Genomic DNA, 19361 nt, shown 5'->3' with positions numbered 1-19361 from the left:
CGTCAGAGGTGACTCCATCCTGAGAGGTACAGAGGGTCCCATCTGTCGCCAGGACCCCTCGACACGCGAAGTCTACTGCCTGCCCGGAGCAAAGATTCAGGATGTGACGGAGACAATCCCGGCCATTATCCAGCCCACTGATTACTACCCCATGGCCCTAATCCATGTGGGCACTAATGATGCGGCCAGAAGCCCTGATCACCTGATGATGGACTACCACGCTCTGAGGGGCATGCTGAAGGACATAGGGGCACAGGTGGTATTCTCTTCTGTCCTACCAGTGAGCGGACGTGGAAGACAACACGAGACCTGCATCAGAGAGGTCAACTTGTGGCTTCGGGAATGGTGTCTCGAGGCAGGCTTCAGCTTCCTAGACAACGATCCACACATCAGGATGAGAGAGATGTTTGGATGGGATGGGCTTCACCTTTCCCCCAAAGGTAAGTGTGTGTTCTCTTCTAGGGTGGCTGATCTCCTCTGGCGGGCTTTAAACTAGGCTCGCTGGGGGAAGGGGAAGACGAGGGCGGAGGAAGCCTTGGACTACTAAACCAAGCGTCACCCACAATGACAGCCCAGCCTAGACTGATGACGAGCAGAACTAATACCCAGGTAAGTAACAGGGGCCCGGGTAGCACTGAGATTAGGGGGGCAGTGCATGCATCTTCAGGAGGCCTCAAATGCCTCTACACTAATGCTCATAGTATGGGGAACAACCAGGAGGATCTTACCCTTCTGCTAGCTAACACCAACCCAGACATAGTGGGGCTCACTGAAAAGTGGTGGGACCCAACACACAACTGGGCAGTGAATATCAAGGGCCATAGGTTGTACAGGGGGGATAGGACAAGGAGGAAAGGTGGGATGTGGTGCTCTACGTCAAGGAGAAATACACATCCTCAACAAGTGGCACTGGGTCGGAGGAGGGGCACACTGAAGTGCTTTGGGTTAGAATACAAGGAAGTTGAGGGGAAGGGAACTTAACGGTGGGGGTCTAATACAGACCACCCAACCAAGGGGAAGAGCTAGACCGGGAATTCTTAAGTCAGCTCATGGAGGCAGTTAGGTCAAAGGATGTGGTCATCATGGGTGACCTAAACTTTCCAGACATCTGCTGGGAAGACCAGTCAGCCAGGATTGACCGCTCACGTATATTCCTAGCCGAGATACAGGACCTCCATCTAACCCAGGAGGTGCAGAGCCCCACGAGGGGAGATGCCTTGTTGGATCTGGTCCTGGCCATGGGCGATGACCTGGTGAGGGGTCTGCGGGTGCTCGACCACCTGGGCGACAGCAATCATCACCTGCTGGAATTCACCATCCAGTGCAAGGTGGCAAAGGCCTGCAGCAAGGCAGCAGCCCCGGACTTCAGGAGGGCGGATTTCAATGAGGTAAGGAGAATAGTCGGGGAGACACTGAGGACCCGCAGGGGAGGGGAGTTCGGTGTCCAAGAAGAGTGGTTGTTCCTTAAGGAGACGATCCTCCAAGCCCAAAGGGAGGTAATCCCAACATGAATTAAAGGGGTAAGAGGGCGCAAAAGCCCCCATGGCTCACCAAAAGCATACGGGAACATCTCCTAGCTAAAAAGGAGGCATACACCCAAAGGAAGAGAAGGGCCATCACCAGGGAGGACTATACGTCTGTTGCTCGGGGCTGTAGTGGGGCAGTCAGGAAAGCCAAGGCAGAGATAGAACTCAGACCAGCTACCTGGATCAAGGACAAGAAGAAGTCCTTTTTTAAATGTATAGGGGGTAAAAAGAAGGTACCGGGTAACGTGGGGCCTTTGTAGGACACACTAGGAAATCTGGTCGTCACACCAGACAACAAAGCTAACTTATTTAACAATTGCTTTGCCTCCATTTTCCTGAGTAGGGACTGGGTCACCCCCCACACCGGGACCCCCGTAGGCCCCAGGCCTAGGGTCAGTGAGGACCTAGTCAGGGAACTTCTGGAGGGACTGGATGTATTTAAATCAGCTGGTCCTGATGATCTCCACCCCAGAGTGCTGAGGGAATTAACAGAGGTCATTGCGTTGTCTAGGAAGCTGGCACGGCTTTACGAGCACTCATGGTGCTCTGGTGTGGTGCCAGAGGACTGGAAAAGGGCCAATGTGGTTCCCAATTTCAAAAAAGGGAGGAAGGAGGACCCAGGAAACTATGGGCCCATGAGTCTTACCTCGGTCCTGGGGAAGCTTTTCAAAAGAATTATCCTGGCGCATGTGCACTAGGGGCCAGCAGGGGAGATTATGCTTAGGGGCAACCAACATGGGTTTATTAGAGGCAGGTCCTGTCAGACCAAACTGGTGGCCTTCTATGATCAGGTCACAAAATCCTTAGACGCAGGTGTCGCAGTGGATGTAGTATTCTGGACTTTAGGAAGGCCTTTGACACTGTCTCTCACCCCATTCTCATTTTAAAAAACTAGGAGACTGTGGCATCGATAAGTACACAGTAAGATGGGTCACTAGCTGGCTGGAGGGCCGCACCCAGAGTGGTGGTGGACGGGTCTTATTCGACCAGGATGGATGTGGGCAGTGGGGTTCTGCAGGGCTCGGTCCTCGGGCCCGCACTGTTCAACATCTTCATCAGCGACTTGGACGGGGGGGTGGATAAAAACCACCCTGTTCAAATTCACAGATGACACTAAGTTGTGGGGAGAAGTGCGCACACTAGAAGGGAAGAATAGGCTGCAATCGGACCTGGACAGGTTACAGGGGTGGGTGGATGAGAACAGGATGGGTTTCAACACTGACAAGTGCAAGGTACTGCACCTGGGGGGGGAAGAACCAGCAGCATACCTACAGGCTGGGGAACTCCCTTCTTGTCAGCGTAGAAGCAGAAAAGGATCTTGGAGTCATTATTGATGCCAAAATGAACATGGGCCGACAGTGTGGGCACACAGTCAGGAAGGCCAACTGCACCTTGTCATACATCCACAGATGCATCTCAAGCAGGTCCAAGGAGGTGAACCTCCCCCTCTATGCAACACTGGTCAGGCCGCAGTTGGAGTACTGCGTCCAGTTCTGGGTGCCACACTTCAGGAGAGATGTGGACAGCATTGAGAGGGTTCAGAGGAGGGCCACCCGCATGATGAGGGGTCAGCAGGGCAGGCCCTACGAGGAAAGGCTAAGGGACCTGAACCTGTTCAGCCTCCATAAGTGAAGGCTGAGGGGGGATCTAGTGGCCATTTACCAACTAGTTGGGGGGACCAGAAGGCATTGGGAGAGTCCCTGTTCCCCCGAGCACTACCAGGAGTGACAAGAAATAAGTCACAAGCTGGCAGAGGGTAGATTCAGGCTAGATATCAGGAGGCGCTACTTCACTGTCAGGGCGGCTAGTATTTGGAATCAACTTCCAAGAGAGGTGGTGCTGGCTCCTACCCTGGGGGTCTTTAAAAGGAGGCAGGATGATCATCTTGCCAGGGTTGTTTGACCCCAGTACTCTTTCCTGCCATGGCAGGGGGTCGGACTTGATGATCTGTTCATGTCCCTTCCGACCCTACCAACTATGAAACTATGACCCCAGCAGACTTCCTGCCTATGGCAGGGGGGGCTGGACTCGATCTCGCAAGGTCCCTTCCAGCCCTTAATGTCTATGAAATCTATGAATTTGCCGCGGCTGTTGGCTGAACACTGTAGTTTGTGCCTGAAGTAGCATTTGGAGGAAGTGAGTTGCTGTAGTCTCTTGAGGAGGCTTGTGGTATGGAAACACTTTATATTTACAGGAACTTATACAAAGAGCTATTCAGAGTAAAGAAATAACAGTCTGGTTACTGCCCTTGCAAGGGTCTAGGTAGCCTAGCCTTGTTGTTGTCCTGCCAGAAAGGCCCTGCTCCCTCACCCAGACTGTCTCTTAGGATTCCAGGCTTCCTGGATTTACTGGCTGCTTGCAGGTGTTAAAAAACAAACAAACAAACCAACCAACCAAAAAAAGCCACAGAAAAAAAAAAGGCACTTTAAATTCAATGTGCTCCTGCATCAAGCCCAGCACATGTTCAAAAAAGGCAGCACCTTAGTTGGACCATGTTCACCTGACATTTGCATAGATCAGGTGCTTTAGTGGGGCTTTTTTGGCACTTTTATCTAATAGCTGATTGACTCAGCTTTAGATAAAGGCACCAAAAATCCCTGCTGAAGTGCCCTATCTATGCAGACGTTGTGGAGCTGAGTCAAAGTAATGTACTGCTTATTCTGGTAAAGAGATTTTTTTCTCACATCTGCAAGAAGCCATTATGTCAAACAGTTGGCCATGACTCTAGAAAAATCTTTTTTCCTACCTTCTGCCTTCTAAAAATGAGATGCATTTCTTAATTGGGGGCCTGTGGCTTGAGAGAATATATGGTAAGCTTCAGGACCAGATCAGCCTTAAGGTAAAGCCCAATTGTGCATGATACTCTGTATTTAAATAATGTAAGTTTGGCAAGAGGATTACTAAATGAAAAAGTGGCAACTATATGTTATCTAAACATGTTCTTTTGGTGTGTCTTGGTATATGTTAAAATAGGGGTGGTCAACCAGCAGCACAGGTGCCACAAGTGGCACAGGCAGCCTGTGTGTATGGCATGCAGCAGATTGGGGAGGGGATAGGTAGCACAGTGGCAGATAGAGCAGGAAGCAGAAAGCAAAGCAAAGCAGCTAATCAGGCAAGGAGCACAGGTAAAGAAGCAGAAAGATCACCTGATCAGGCAGGGCACACAGGGCTGGACACAGAAAACAAAGCAGCAGAACAAGCAAGGGAAGAGGACTGGAGGGCACTTGGGGTAGGTGCAGGGCTGCCCCACACTGTGTTAAAACATACACTTGCATCACGTTCATCCAAAACCTGAAGTAAATGTGTCCTACTCCTATGATTTGTCACGTAAGTCTGGACAACATGTCTTAATACACAGCCTGTTTAGACCATAAAAGCAAATAAGCTCTCTTGCAATAATTCACACAATTCTACAGTCCTCTCAATTGAGTGTTCCTTGCTCCATGAACATAATTCATTTAAGTTTGTTTATACGATAAACTGCTTGAGTAAGGAATACTCTAATGAGCAGGGATGGCAGGATCAGCTGTCAAACTGCCTACTGTTTGCTGATGTAAGTTCACTGAGATCAAACATTACTGCATTTATACTCAAAGTTAATTTTCCATGTTCACATTCATGCCCCTTCTACTGTTCAAAACTGTGGTGCTGAAACAATCAGCTGACTTATTGTGCCAGTTTCAGAACGTCCTTGTTTACTACTTTTCTGTTGCTACAATTCACTGCCACACTTCCTGATGCTGGCTAGACTAGATGTGTTGCTCCAGGCAAGATAATGGCCTAAATTGAAGCAGCTCTGCAGATGAAATTTTTTGCAGGATTTCTTTCTGCATTAAATTTCTGTTTCTGCTGTCATACTTCTCAGAACAACCTGCCTTTTGATGATGTAGAATTGTAGATGTGTAGCGTATGCCAATTTTTTTCTTTTAACCCACCCCCCCAAAAACTACTACATGCTCTATCTTCTATAATACATTTACTACTCTAATTTACTACATTTCAATATTATTCTCCATTTTCACTGATCTCACTTGAGAAGAAATCCATTTTTTTCTAATCCTGATCTTTCAATTATGTATGAATGAAATGCAAGCAAAGTGGAAGGCTATTTCAAACTTAAATATTCATAGAATCATACATAGAAGTAGGGTTAGAAGGGACCTTGTAGATCTTCAAGTCTGACCCCTTGCCTGGGCAGGAGGAAAACTGGGCTCAAGTGACCCCAGCCAGGTAGGCATCGAGCCGCTTCTTAAAGACCCCCAGGGTAGGAGCCAGCACCACTTCCCTAGGAAGTTGGTTCCAGATCCTAGCCGCCCTAACTGTGAAGTAGTTCTTACAGATGTCTAATCTAAACCTAGTCTCCAACAACTTGTGGCCGTTATTCCTTGTTATCCCAGGGGGCGCTAGGGGAAACAAGGTCTCCCCTAAACCCTTCTGGTCCCCCCTAGTGAGTTTATAGACGGTCACAAGGTCCCCCCTCAGCCTTCTCTTGTGAAGGCTGAGCAGGTTCAGGTCCCGTAGCCTCTTATTGTAGGGTCTGCCCTGCTGTCCCTGGATCATGCGTGTGGCCCTCCTCTGGACCCTCTCAATGTTGTCCACATCCCTCTTGAAGTGGGGTGCCCAGAACTGGACACAGTACTCCAGCTGTGGCCTGACTAGTGTCGCGTAGAGGGGGAGGATCACCTCCTTGGCCCTACTCGAGATGCACCTGTGGATGCACAATAGGGTCCAGTTAGCCCTGCCGACTGTGACCTCGCATTGTCGGCCCATGTTCATCTTGGAGTCAATGACGACTCCAAGATCCCTTTCTGCCTCCATGCTCTCAAGAAGGGAGTTTCCCATCTTATAAGTGTGCTGCCGGTTACTACTGCCCAAGTGCAGTACCCTGCACTTGTCCGTATTGAAACGCATCCTATTTTTGTTAGCCCACCCTTGCAACCTATCCAGGTCTTTCTGCAGTCTTTCCCTCCCTACTAGCGTGCCCACCTCACCCCAAATTTTGGTATCATAAGCAAATTTGAACAGGTTGCTTTTCACCCCATTGTCCAAATCGCTGATAAAGAAATTGAACAGTGCGGGTTCAAGGACCGAGCCCTGGGGGACTCCGCTGCTCACTTCCCCCCAGGTCGAATATGACCTGTCCACCACCACCCTCTGAGTATGACCCTTCAGCCAATTTGCAATCCATCTGACTGTGTAGGCATCGATGCCACAGTCTCCTAGTTTTTTAATGATGGGGTGGGAGACAGCGTCAAAGGCTTTGCTGAAGTCCAGAAAGACTACATCCACGGTGACACCTGCATCCAATGCTTTTGTGACCTGATCGTAAAAGGCAATCAGGTTGGTCTGACACGACTTGCCCCAATGAAACCGTGCTGGTTGCCCTTGAGCATCATCCCTGATGCCGGCCCATCACAGATGTGCTCCTTGATATTGTTAATTTATGTCTTATAGAAAGAGGAAGATACTGCCTCATTATTGGATTTTTTTCATATACCTATCAATAAGTTTAAATACTGAAGCTGATTTCTCCCCAAAATCATATTCTTTTTATCACTTTTCTTTTTACTTATTTGTGAAATGATTTTTTTGAGGCAAGTAATACAAAAATATGCAACAGGCAGAGGTTCAGAGTGAAGTTTTCTACTACAACCAACTTTGAAACCCCTATATTAATCAACAAGTAGAGTGCAGCACTCTGTTCTCAGTTGACCTCAATGGGTTACCTGGGATGCAATCAAAGGAAGAATGTGGCCAACAGTGTTCTACGCAGATGCTCTTAATATAATCGATAATCTAATACAATGAAAACTCCCATCTCAATAACACTTAAAACACACAGCCTTTAAAGTACAGGTTCCTCTGGAATCAGTGGGCCACCCTCTCTATATTGTCCCTATAATCCTTTTGTACCATTTTGGCTACTATTAAGGACTAGAAACATGCCAGTTGTTGCTTGCATAGGGAAGACCTGTGCTTTTTCATTCCCTATGCTACTTGCAACTTTTTGCAGCATCTACCTAAGAGCAAGGGTAGGGATCATAGTCGGTAGGATTGGAAGGGGCCTGAGCAGATCATCAAGTCTGACCCCCTACCATGGGCAGGAAAGAATGTTGGGGTCAAATGACCCTGGCTAGGTGAATATCTAGCTTCCTTTTGAAGACTCCCAGGGTAGGAGCTAGCACCACTTCCCTTGAAGTTGGTTCCAGATCCTAGCCACCCTGACTGTGAAGTAGCCTGAACCTACTCTCAATGTCTAGCCTGAACCAATCTACCTGATGCCTAGCCTGAACCTACTCTCAATCAACTTGTGGCCATTATTCCTAGTTACTCCCGGTAGTGCTCAGGGGAACAGGGACTCTCCCATTCCCTGCAGGTCCCCCCTGGTAAGTTTATTGACAGCCACCAGATCCCCTCTCAGCCTTCTCTTGTGGAGGCTGAACAGGTTCAAGTCTTGTAGCCTCTTTTTGTAGGGCCTGCCCTGCTGCCCCCTGACCATGCAAGTGACCTTCCTCTGGACCCTCTCAATGCTGTCCACATCCCTTCTGAAGTGCAGGGCCCAGAACTGGACGCAGTACTCCAACTGCAGCCTGACAAATGTCGTGTAGAGGGGGAGGATCACCTCCTTGGATCTGCTCGTGATGCATCTGTGGATGCATAACAAGGTGCGGTTAGCCTTACTGACTGTGTCCTCACGTTGGCAGCCTATGTTCATCTTGGAATTAATAATGACTTCAGGATCCCTTTCTGCCTCTGTGCTGATGAGAAGGGAGTTCCCCAGCCTGTAGGTATGCTGCTGGTTTTTTCTCTCTAGGTGCAGTACCCTGAACTTGTCAGTATTAAATCCCATCCTATTCTCATCTGCCCACCCCTATAACCTGTCCAGATCTAGTTGTAGCCTGTCCCTCCCTTCTAGCGTGCCCACCTCTCCCCACATCTTAGTGTCATCCACGAATTTGAACAAGGTGCTTTTCATCCCCTTGTCCAAGTTCCTGATAAAGATGTTGAACAGTATGGGCCCGAGGACTGAGCCCTGGGGGACTCCACTGCCGACATCCCTCCAGGTCGAAAATGACCCATCCGCCACCACTCTCTGGGTGTGGCTCTCTAGCCAATTTGCGACCCATCTGACTGTAGGCATCAACGCCACAGTTGCCTAATTTTTTAATGAGAATGGGGTGAGAGAGAGTGTCGAAGGCCTTCTTAAAGTACAGAAAGACTACGTACACCATGACTCCTGCGTCCAAGGATTTTGTGACCTGGTCATAAAAGGCAACCAGGTTGGTCTGATAGGACCTGCCCCTAATGAACACATGTTGGTTGCTGCTAAGCATAATCTCCCCTGCTGGCCTCTTGCAGATGTGCTCCTGGATAATTTTCTCAAAGAGCTTCCCCAGGACCGAGGTAAGACTAACAGGGGGCTTATAGTTACCTGGGTCCTCCTTCCTCCCTTTTTTGAAAATGGGGACCACATTGGCCCTTTTTCTGTCCTCTGGCAACTGGCCAGAGCACCACGAGTGCTTGTAAAGCCATGCCAGGGGTCCCGCAATGACCCCTGGCAATTCCCTCGGCACCCTGGGGTGGAGATCATCTTGACCTGCTGATTTAAGCACATCCAGCCCCTCGAGAAGTTCCCTAACTAGGTCCTCCCTGACCCTAGGCCTGGCGGTGCCTCTCCTGAGTCCATCCAGAATCCTCGTGGGGAAGATGTTCCAGTCCCTGCTCAGAAAAACGGAGGCAAACAATTTGTTAAAGAGGTCAGCTTTATCGTCTGGTGCAACTACCAGATTGCCAAGCGTGTCCTGCAGGGGCCCCACATTACCCGGTGCCTTCTTGTTACTCCCTATATATTTAAAAAAGGACTTCTTGTTATCTTTGATCCTGATCGCTAGTCCTAGTTCTGTCTCCGCCTTAGCTTTCCTGACAGCCCCTCTACAGTCTCAAGTAACGGAGGTATAATCCTCCTTGGTGATAGCCCCTCCCTTCCACTGGATTTATGCCTCCTTTTTAGCTTTCAGACATGCCTGAATGCCTTTGGTGAGCTGTGGGGGCTTTTGAGCGCTCTTGTCCCCTTTGATTCATGTTGGGATTCATGTTGAGCCCTTTGGGCTCGGAGGATCATCTCCTTAAGGAACAACCACTCGTCTTGGACTCCCAACTCCTCTACCCTCCGGGACCTCAGTGCCTCTCCGACTAATCTCCTTAACTCATTGAAATCGGCCCTCCTGAAGTCAAGGGCTATTGCCTCGCTGCAGGCCTTTGACACCCTGCGCTGGATACTGAATTCCAGTAGGCGATGATCGCGATTGCCCACGTGGTTGAGAACCCACAGTCCCCTCACCAGGTCATCGCCGGTGGCCAGGACCAGATCCAGCAAGGCATTTCCCCTGGTGGGACCATGCACCTCCTGCATTAGGTGGATGTCCTGTATCTAGGCTAGGAACCTACATGAGTGGTCAGACCTGGCTGCCTGCTCCTTCAGGCAGATGATTGGGTAGTTTAGGTCACCCATGATTACCACATCCCTTGACTTAACTGCTTCCGCGACCTGACCTGAGAATTCTCGGTCCAGCTCTTCCCTCTGGTCGGGTGGTCTGTAGTAGACATGCACCGTTAAGTTCCTTGCCCCATGACCCTCATGTATTCTTACCCAGAGCACTTCAGCCTGCTCTTCCTCTGACCCCATCCTGTTTGTTGAGGATGTGTATTGCATTTTGACATAGAGTGCCACGCCGCCGCCTTTCCTCCCTGTTCTATCCCACCTGTACAGTCTGTAGCTCTTAATGTTTACCACCCCATCATGGGTTGAATCCCTCCAGGTTTCAGTGAGCCCCACCATGTCTGGGTTTGTGTTACTTAGCAGGAGGGCACACGACACCTGGATATCCAGAGGTAAAAAAAACCCATGAAAAAAAACCGCAGAGCAGTGGACTCAGGGGCAGTGTGCGCCGCTCAAAATCGGAGCCTAGCTAGACAGAGCCACAGTGCAGCTGCTGGCTGGGATCTGTGCATTAGGATTGCTGCTGCTGCAGCTCCAGAAGGATCCAAGGTAAGGCTGCTGGGGCCAGCCCACTGCTGGCCCTGACTTCCTCTATCCCACCTGGGGTAACTTGTTGCACGCCAGAGGGCACAATGGCATAGGCATTCCCCAGGGACAACAAACAGTGGCACAAGGTGTGCCGCTACTAATTGTCCCTGGGAAACCAAATGTCCATGGATGTGTGGATGTGGTTAGAGTGTCCAGGAAGTATGGCATCCCAGGACACATTCTACCACACCAGGAAGTTCCTGCTGCCTGCTGTCTCACCTAAACTGTCTCCACAGGTCCACACATCCTAGATGCTCTGTGTTTCCAGAAGGATTTATTCTATGTCACACAGTTCGCCACAACTCCGGAAAAAGTCTTTTTTGCTACGTTCTGACTTCCAAAAACAAGGTGCATATTTTATTTGGGGGCACGTTGCATGTAAAAAATATGGTATATTGCAGGCTGATTCTCCTTTAAATTTATCTTAGAATACACAGAAAGTAAAAACCCAGAGCTACTACATTAAAGGGACAGTATGTTTTCTATATCAGTAGAAAAATTACAGCTATATGCCAAGGAATCATTTTCACTACTACCAAAAAACTACTAGCCCTTAATAGGGCTGTGCAAAACTTTGGTAGCTGATTCGATTTGGCAGTGACTTGGCCCAATTCAGCGGCCAAATCTCGGAATCAATAAGGAGACCCTTTAATCTCTTTGAATTGAATCGGAACCATCCGAATCTATTTGGAGAGATTTGATGATTCGGCCATAGATGCAGCTTTAAATGTTTTTTTTCTACATACCTCAAGGTACCAGGTGGTTTGTGAATGCTGAGATGCTGGGGCAGATGGAGTGTCCCACGGGAGCACAGGGGGGTCCCCAGCGCATTTGGTGGCAGACCCAGAAGTAGACCAGAAGCACTTCTGAGTGACCACGGAGCATGCGGGGGACCCTCCATCAGCCCCCCGGCTCAGTGACTGCGGCCTCCTTGGTCTGAGGGGCACCAAGGGTTCCCTTGTGGCCAATCGCCAAGCCAGGGAGGCATTGGGGGGGTAAGGGGAGCGGGTCCCCTGCTCACTTGGCGGTGGACCTGGAAGTGGACTAGAAATACTTCTGGTCCACTTCCGGGTCCGCTGCTGAGCATGTAGGGGGTCCCCCCACGCTCCTGTGGGATGCTCCATATCCACCCCACCATCTCAGCATTGACGAGCCATGCCTGGTACCTTGAGGTATGTAGAAATAACATTTAAAGCTGTGCCTATGGCTGAATCACTGATTCTCTGAGTCAGGATCTGATCTTCAGATTCAGCCGAATTGAGTCAGGACAGTGATCCGAATTAACAAATTGAAACAGTGTCACCCGATTTGGACCGAATCCGAATTGAATACAGCCTGTTTCTGTTGAATACAGAAAGTAGAAGGATTGTGGGTTAGGTTACATGGAGGTCAAGGAGAAAGGGATTTGTTGGTAGGGGTCTGCTACAGACCCCCACACCAAGGGGAAGAACTAGATTTGGGGCTCCTGAGGCAGCTCTCGGAGACCATAAAAGCTAAAGAGGCGGTAGTCATGGGGGACCTAAACTACCCAGACATCTGCTGGGAGACGCAGACAGCAAAGTCCCACCGGTCACGCAGGTTTCTATCCTGTGTACAGGACCTCCATCTGACGCAGGAGGTACATGGTCCTACTAGGGGGAATGCCTTACTGGACCTGGTATTGGCAATGGGGGATGACATGGTAGGAGACCTACAGATCGGTGGTCACCTGGGGGACAGTGATCACCAAATAATAGAATTCACCATAAGACGTCGAGTGGGTAAGGTAACTAGTAGGGTGAAAGTGCTAGACTTTAGGAAAGCTGATTTCAATTAACTCAGGTGTTTAGTCAAGGATGCACTGCAGAGTAAGAGTTTTAAAGAGTTGGGAGCCCAGGAAGGGTGGCTGTGCCTTAAGGGAATGATCCTTTGGGCATAGAGGGAGATGATCCCGATGCGGGGAAAAATGGGGAAAGGGGCCAAGAGGCTTCCTTGGCTGACCAGAGAAATCCAGAGCAATCTATGGGCTAAAAGGGGGGCATATGAAAAGTGGAAATGGGGAGAGATTACTAAAGAGGAGTACACCTCCTCTGCTCGCACTTGTAGGGAGGCAGTTAGACAGGTCAAAGCTACCATGGAGCTGAGGATGGCATCCCAAGTTAAGGATAACAAAAAATTGTTCTTTAGATATAAAGGGAGTAAAAGGAAGGCCCAGGGAGGAATAGGACCTCTACTAAATGGGCATAAGCAATTGGTGACGGACAGGGGGGACAAGGCTAAACTCCTCAATGAGTTCTTTGCCTCAGTGTTCCTAAGCAAGGGACAAGACAAGGCTCTCACTGGGATTGCAGAGAGGCAGCAGCAGGACACCAGACTACCAAGCGTAAACTCTGAGATGGTGCAGAGGCACTTGGAGGAACTGGATGCGTTTAAGTCGGCAGGTCCGGATGAGCTCCGTCCGAGGGTACTGAAGGCACTGGCTGACATAATTGCACAGCCACTGGCGGGAATATTTGAACACTCATAGAGCACAGGCCAGGTCCTGGAGGACTGGAAAAGGGCCAATGTGGTCCCCATTTTCAAGAAGGGGAGGAAGGAGGACCCAGGCAACTATAGGCCAGTCAGTCTCACCTCCATCCTTGGCAAAGTCTTTGAAAAAATTATCAAGGCTCACATTTGCGATAGCCCGGTAGGAAAAATTATGCTGAGGGGAAACCAGCACGGGTTCGTATCAGGTAGATCATGCCTGACTAATCTAGTCTCTTTTTATGACCAGGTTACAAAACACCTGGACACAGGAGTAGGGGTTGACGTCGTTTACTCAGACTTCAGGAAGGCCTTCGATAAGGTATTCCATCCCATACTGGTGAACAAGTTAAGAGGCTGTGACTTGGATGACTACACGGTCTGGTGGGTGGCGAATTGGCTAGAGGGTCCTACCCAGAGAGTCATAGTGGATGGGTCGGTGTTGACCTGGAAGGGTGTGGGCAGTGGGGTCCCGCAGGGCTCGGTCTTAGGACCGATACTCTTCAATGTCTTCATCAGCGACTTGGACGAGGGAGTGAAGTGTACTCTGTCCAAGTTTGCGGATGACACAAAACTGTGGGGAGAAGTGGACACGCCGGAGGGCAGGGAACAAATACAAGCAGACCTGGACAGGTTGGACATATGGACGGAAAACAACAGAATGCAATTCAACAAGGAGAAATGCAAAGTGCTGCACCTAGGGAGGAAAAACTTCCAGCATACCTACTGCCTAGGAAATGACCTGCTTGGAGGCACGGAGGTGGAGAGGGATCTTGGAATCCTAGTGGACTCCAAGGTGAACATGAGTCGTCAGTGTGACAAAGTCATCAGAAAAGCTAATGGCACTTTATCGTGCATCAGCAGATTCATGACGAATAGATCCAAGGAGGTGATACTTCCCCTCTATTGGGTGCTGGTCAGACCACAATTGGAATACTGTGTGTAATTTTGGGCGCTGCACTTCAAGAGGGATGTGGATAACCTGGAGAGGGTCCAGAGAAGGGCCACTTGTATGGTTAAGGGCTTGCAGGCCAAGCCCTATGAGGAGAGACTTGGGCACCTGGACCTCTTCAGCCTCCGCAAGAGAAGGTTGAGAGGCGACCTTGTGGCTGCCTATAAGTTCATCACGGGGGCACAGAAGGGAATTGGTGAGGCTCTACTCATCAAGGCTTCCCTGGGGGTCACAAGAAATAATGGCCATAAGCTTGTAGAGAGCAGATTTAGACTGGACATTAGGAAGAACTTCTTCACAGTAAGAGTGGCCAAGGTCTGGAATGGGTTCCCAAGGGAGGTGGTGCTCTCCCCTACCCTGGGGGTCTTCAAGAGGAGGTTAGATAGGCATCTAGCTGGGGTCATCTAAACCCAGCACACTTTCCTGCCTATGCAGGGGGTCGGACTCGATGATCTATTGAGGTCCCTTCCGACCCTAACATGTATGAATCTATGAATCTATGCATTTATGTTTTGCACACCTCTAGCACTTAGATGAAACTAGAAAAGCCATTATAATGGTTCTAACAATAGAAGACAATTAGGGCATACTTTCAATTATATTATACTAAATCAACAGAGGAATAATGAATAATGTAGGTAGTGGTAATTAGCAATGCTTTACACTAAAAAGGATTGCTGTTGAAATACTTTACATTGTTAATTTATTAATTCTTGAAGTACCTGTGAGCTTGAAATAGTTTACCCTCTATCCAAATATTAATATCTGGACAACAACGTTTCTTGTAGAGTGTAATTAAGTCTTCTCCTAAACCAGATGCTGCTTCTAGTTCAGATTGACCTGTAATTGTGAAAGAAATAGATACTTTTATTTCTTCCAGTTTATATTATTACAAGCAATTCAAGGCATTTGAAATCATGGATCTGTTATGATAAAAAACTGGATATTGTACATTCAGGCTACAGCTTTTACACAGAATACTTCTGAAAGATACATTTGATTAAAGGCTTTTTAGGTAAGCTTAGTAGTAGAAGCAGAGAATAAATTATCTGTCTCATTCATAATAGGCCAGTATCTCTAAGTTCTTTGAAATCTATGGAAGAAAAATACTAATGTTATGAACCTTGTATGATAATGATGTGGTGTCTTCAGCTTTCTACAAAAACTGTATATTGTTTCAAGGAAACTGAGGTCAGAAGAAATTTAAGTTTGCCTGATATAAGCAAAACTATTTGTACCAATATAGTACATATCACCTATGGGGGGGGAGGGAAATAGTTTTACCGGTACAGAATGCAGCTTTGTCTGTACCAGGGCTGCATCAGTAGCAAGACACTCAATATCAGCAAATTGAAAATTAAAATTTGTCATAAAGGGCAAAGACTATGAACTACCTATAGAAATTCAAAACCAATAGCTATGGTTATATAATTTTCATAACTAGGTCCTGCCCCCACTTTTTACTAGATATGCATACCTACTGTATAGGACAAAGGTGCTCAACCTTCTGGCCCCACAGGCCAGATGTGTGGCGTGGGGCCAGTTTGGTGGGCCAGACTGAGCCCTGCATGCCAGAATCAGGCAGTGGGTCCCAGCACCACCCCTTCCCAGAACAAAACACTGGGATTGGGTCCCAGCACTGCCCCCTCCTACTGTGGGATTAGGCCCTGGGGCCCAGTGCCACTACTGCCTGGCCCTGTGCACTGGGATCAGGTGCTTGATCCAGCAAGCAGGGCCTGGGGTTCCTAATGGGCCTGGAAATTTGGATGCCAGGAATGAGTGCCACCACTTCTCCAGCACCAAATTTCTGGATCTGTGGGGAGCTCCACAGGTTGGGGTTTAAGCACCCCTAATATAGAAAGAAAGGAGAGATTACCCTTCTCCTTTAGCACTATGCCAAAGCAGCTGAAGTTCACTGTTGTATAGAGAAGACATTGGACCCAATAGATGTAGCAATCAAAATGCTCCCCTTTCTCTAAATGTGTGCTGTTACATGATGGTCTGAATGCAATGGATACTATCTTTACCACATCCCTGGGTATTTCACTGTACAAGGCCTATTTACTTAAGAAGCAAGGGAAAGATTTAGACCACAGTAAAGGATATCTTTTTAAATGTTGTTAATGCAAGTGTTGGCTACAAATGTCTAACTCGGGATCCTTAAAATTCTGGTTTATTAGGCGGATTGAAACACTGTAATGAGTTAAATCATAAACCTTGGGGCTGGTCCTTCCATACACACACACACACACACACACACACACACACACACACACACACACACACAGAGTAGCAAGCTACAAGAGTCAGGTATACCTATCCCACAGGCGCTGGAGTCTGTCGATGAGGCTTCTTTCAGCGTGGTGTTAGCTTCCAGAAGGGGGTCGCTGGCTGGTCCTTCTGGATGGACAGGTTGGGTGCTGGTCAAGTTGGAGATCAAGAGGGCGCCACTGAGGGTCACTTTTCACTGCTTTTTATCTGTCCTTGGCAGACTTTGGTGACTCCCCAGTTTTCAGGTTTGCCCAATCCAGGGGTTGTTGACCCTCGTGGGACTTCCCCCCTCGGTGGCTACTGGATGGCATCTGTCAGCCCCAGGGGTAGTCCGCATGTACGTGCAGGTTTGGGAGTCCGTTGATGAATTTTGAATAGGGCTCTGGGAGCAGTTGATTTGGAGATATTCAGCCCAAAAGTTGGTCCCCGGCTTTGATTAACTCAGGCCAGGGCTTCTAGCCCTTGATCAGTGACGTTTAGAGATGTCCCGGTTGCTACATTGTCTTCTATTGAGTTCTTCCGTTGGTTGATCTGCAGTTTCCATAGGTGCTAATTGCTGCCTGCTACTGTGTTACACATACAATCACTGATTCACTCGCTCTTTCAGGGGCCAGCCTGATACAGGGAAGGGCAGTTTGATTCCTGCCCTTGTTAACATTGTTACAATGTATAACTTACTTATGAAACTAAACACATTTAGTTGAAAGTTGAAAGGTGAGGAGTATAAAATATAAGCTACAAAAGTAATGCCATGGCACACAAATAGATAAAAATACCAAAATACAAGGGGAGATACAAAATGCACACATACAAATTTCAAAACACAATTCCTTATCTTAAAGTGAAAGAAAGAGGAAGGAAGAAGAGGCAGAAGAGGAAAAACATATTCAAGGAGGGGAGAGCAAATGCAGACAAGAGGAAAAGGGGCTTTCTGCTACACAAGGACTATAAATGGTATACACAATGTCTAAGTAACTAGCAAAGTCAAGATGTGAATTCTCTTACCTGGTATGGTGACATGGACTTTAGCATCACTGGCTTCTTCTGGAATTTCATCTTCTATATAAGATGAATACATAATTTCTCTTTCCATAGCTCTATTTAAAGAACTCTGATTAACAGACACTCTTTCATCACTTCCAAGGCAATTTGCACCTAACATCCGAGTGTTCTGAAGATTATCAGATGTACTTTCATCTTCCTGGGTTATTCTGGGTTTTAGTACTTTTTTCTTCAGAGTCTCTTCCTCAAACTCTTTAATGTTTTTATCAGATGAATAAATAACCCTAAAAGATTACACTAAATTTTACTCATATCATTTAAAACTTTTTCTAAAAATAGCTTTAAAAAAAAATCAGTTTATACAATACATAAATACAAGGCTTATCCAGAGAAAAATGAACAATTTTGTAACTTGAATACAAGCATTTAAATTAATCCTTGAAAAATTAGTGTAGTTTCTACATTATTTTAAAAGATGGTAAACTATACTTTAAAATGTGCTGATGTTCTCAAGATACAGGCTGGAGAAGGTAGCTTCTATCTTCCCTATCACCTACTGGCAATAATCGTCTCAAACTGACAACATTTAACAGCCAATATTAAGGACAGCTGACTTGTTTCTACATACAAGTTAGACCAAAAACAAAATACACTTGATCATCTATTAATTTTATCATTATATTTATAAAACTAAGTTCTAAAGAACTAGCTTAGTCACTAGCAGCAAAGAAAACCAAATATTTGAAAGTATGACCCCCGCCACCCCCCAGATTGCTTTCAGCCAAAAGATATGCTCTCTCCATCTAGAAATATCAGTCTTCCTTTTCTTTCCTACCTACTTTGTAAAATACATTAGTTTTGGATACAAGGCTTTAAGAGTTTACAAAGTCTATAGTGTATGTTTGATGATCTTTTATATTTGGAAAAGCTACTCCACTTGTACAGCTGGAATGGAGTATAAAAAAGGATGATCCACAGAGCACAGATTTTATCAGTAGTTTTATGCATATACTAATTCAGATAAAAGAACTAGGAAAGCATAGCTTAAGGCTTATAGTTACTTATCTAAGTTCAGCAAAGTTGTGCTTATACATATGCCTGATTTGTGTTTAAATGCCACTCAGTTACAAATTGGATTTTTGCTAATATTGGGGAAATGGTCCTTTGAATATGCTATCCTTCTAATCATGAATTGATTAAATTATTTCTTCTGAAGTGTGTACAAACTTGCCTTTAAGAGCAAGGAAAGTGCAAAAATAAATGATATTTCCTCTAATGGGTCCTAAGTTTAAAGCAGGGCTATCCAATTAGCAGGCTGCATTCTGTCGCCGAAAGATTAAATTGCAACCTCTGGGCTCCTGGTGTGGGTGCTGCCTCATTGCTCTCCTCTTCCTGCTGTTGGGAGTCTCTGGGTTCCTCCTTCCTTCTTTAGTTTCCACTCTCTATCCCCACCCCTGGGGGTGCTATGCCACAGCCAGGGGGCTGCAGCTGGGGATACCTGGGGTGCCAATGCAGCTGGGAGTATCTGTTGTGTGGTGGAGGGGTATCAGCATGGAATAGCAGCTGGGGGGAGGAGGGAGGGTGGGATAGACATCAGACAGTTCCTGATGCCTTACCCAGATTGGTCTCTAGGATGCCACACCACCTGGGTGCTCTGCGTTTCCAGGAAGATTTACTCTATGGCTGCATTTAGAGGTGCACTTTACTGCAGAGTTGACCAATTAGCACCACAGTAAAGTGTCACAGTCTGCACATGCACTGGTATTAGAGTGCAGTAAATTAACTCCACTGGAGGATAGTAATTTACTCTGCTGAAATGCATGTGTAGACCAAGACAGGGGCTGGCTGGGGCATGAGGGTGCTAAAGTGCAAGGGGGCTGCCTGCAGCCTAGCTCTGCACTTTAGTACTCCTGTATCCTAGCCAGCCCCTCTGCTGTCTGACGCCACCACCTGGAACACAGGGCTTCTCCAACCCAGCTCAAAGTGCTGCGGTCCTGGATGCATGCATAAACACTGT

The 19361-nt window shown here is 47.5% G+C and overlaps 1 protein-coding gene across 1 annotated transcript in view; it reads right to left on the bottom strand.

Moving 5' to 3' along the window:
* The window catches only part of BTBD8 (BTB domain containing 8), a 74162-nt gene that overhangs the window by 31190 nt on the left and 23611 nt on the right, over nt 1–19361 (bottom strand). Inside the window, exons 3-4 of the mRNA XM_006275080.4 lie at nt 17348–17628; nt 14794–14911 (exon numbers count right to left, since the gene is read on the bottom strand). Of these exons, the coding sequence (XP_006275142.3) occupies nt 14794–14911; nt 17348–17628 (399 nt within the window). The remainder of the gene's footprint in view (nt 1–14793; nt 14912–17347; nt 17629–19361) is intronic.

The sequence above is a fragment of the Alligator mississippiensis genome, chromosome 5, assembly GCF_030867095.1.
Source record: "Alligator mississippiensis isolate rAllMis1 chromosome 5, rAllMis1, whole genome shotgun sequence".
NCBI lineage: Eukaryota > Metazoa > Chordata > Crocodylia > Alligatoridae > Alligator > Alligator mississippiensis.
The sequence above is the reverse complement of the archived record's forward strand: the minus strand, read 5'-3'. Positions and strand labels throughout refer to the sequence as shown.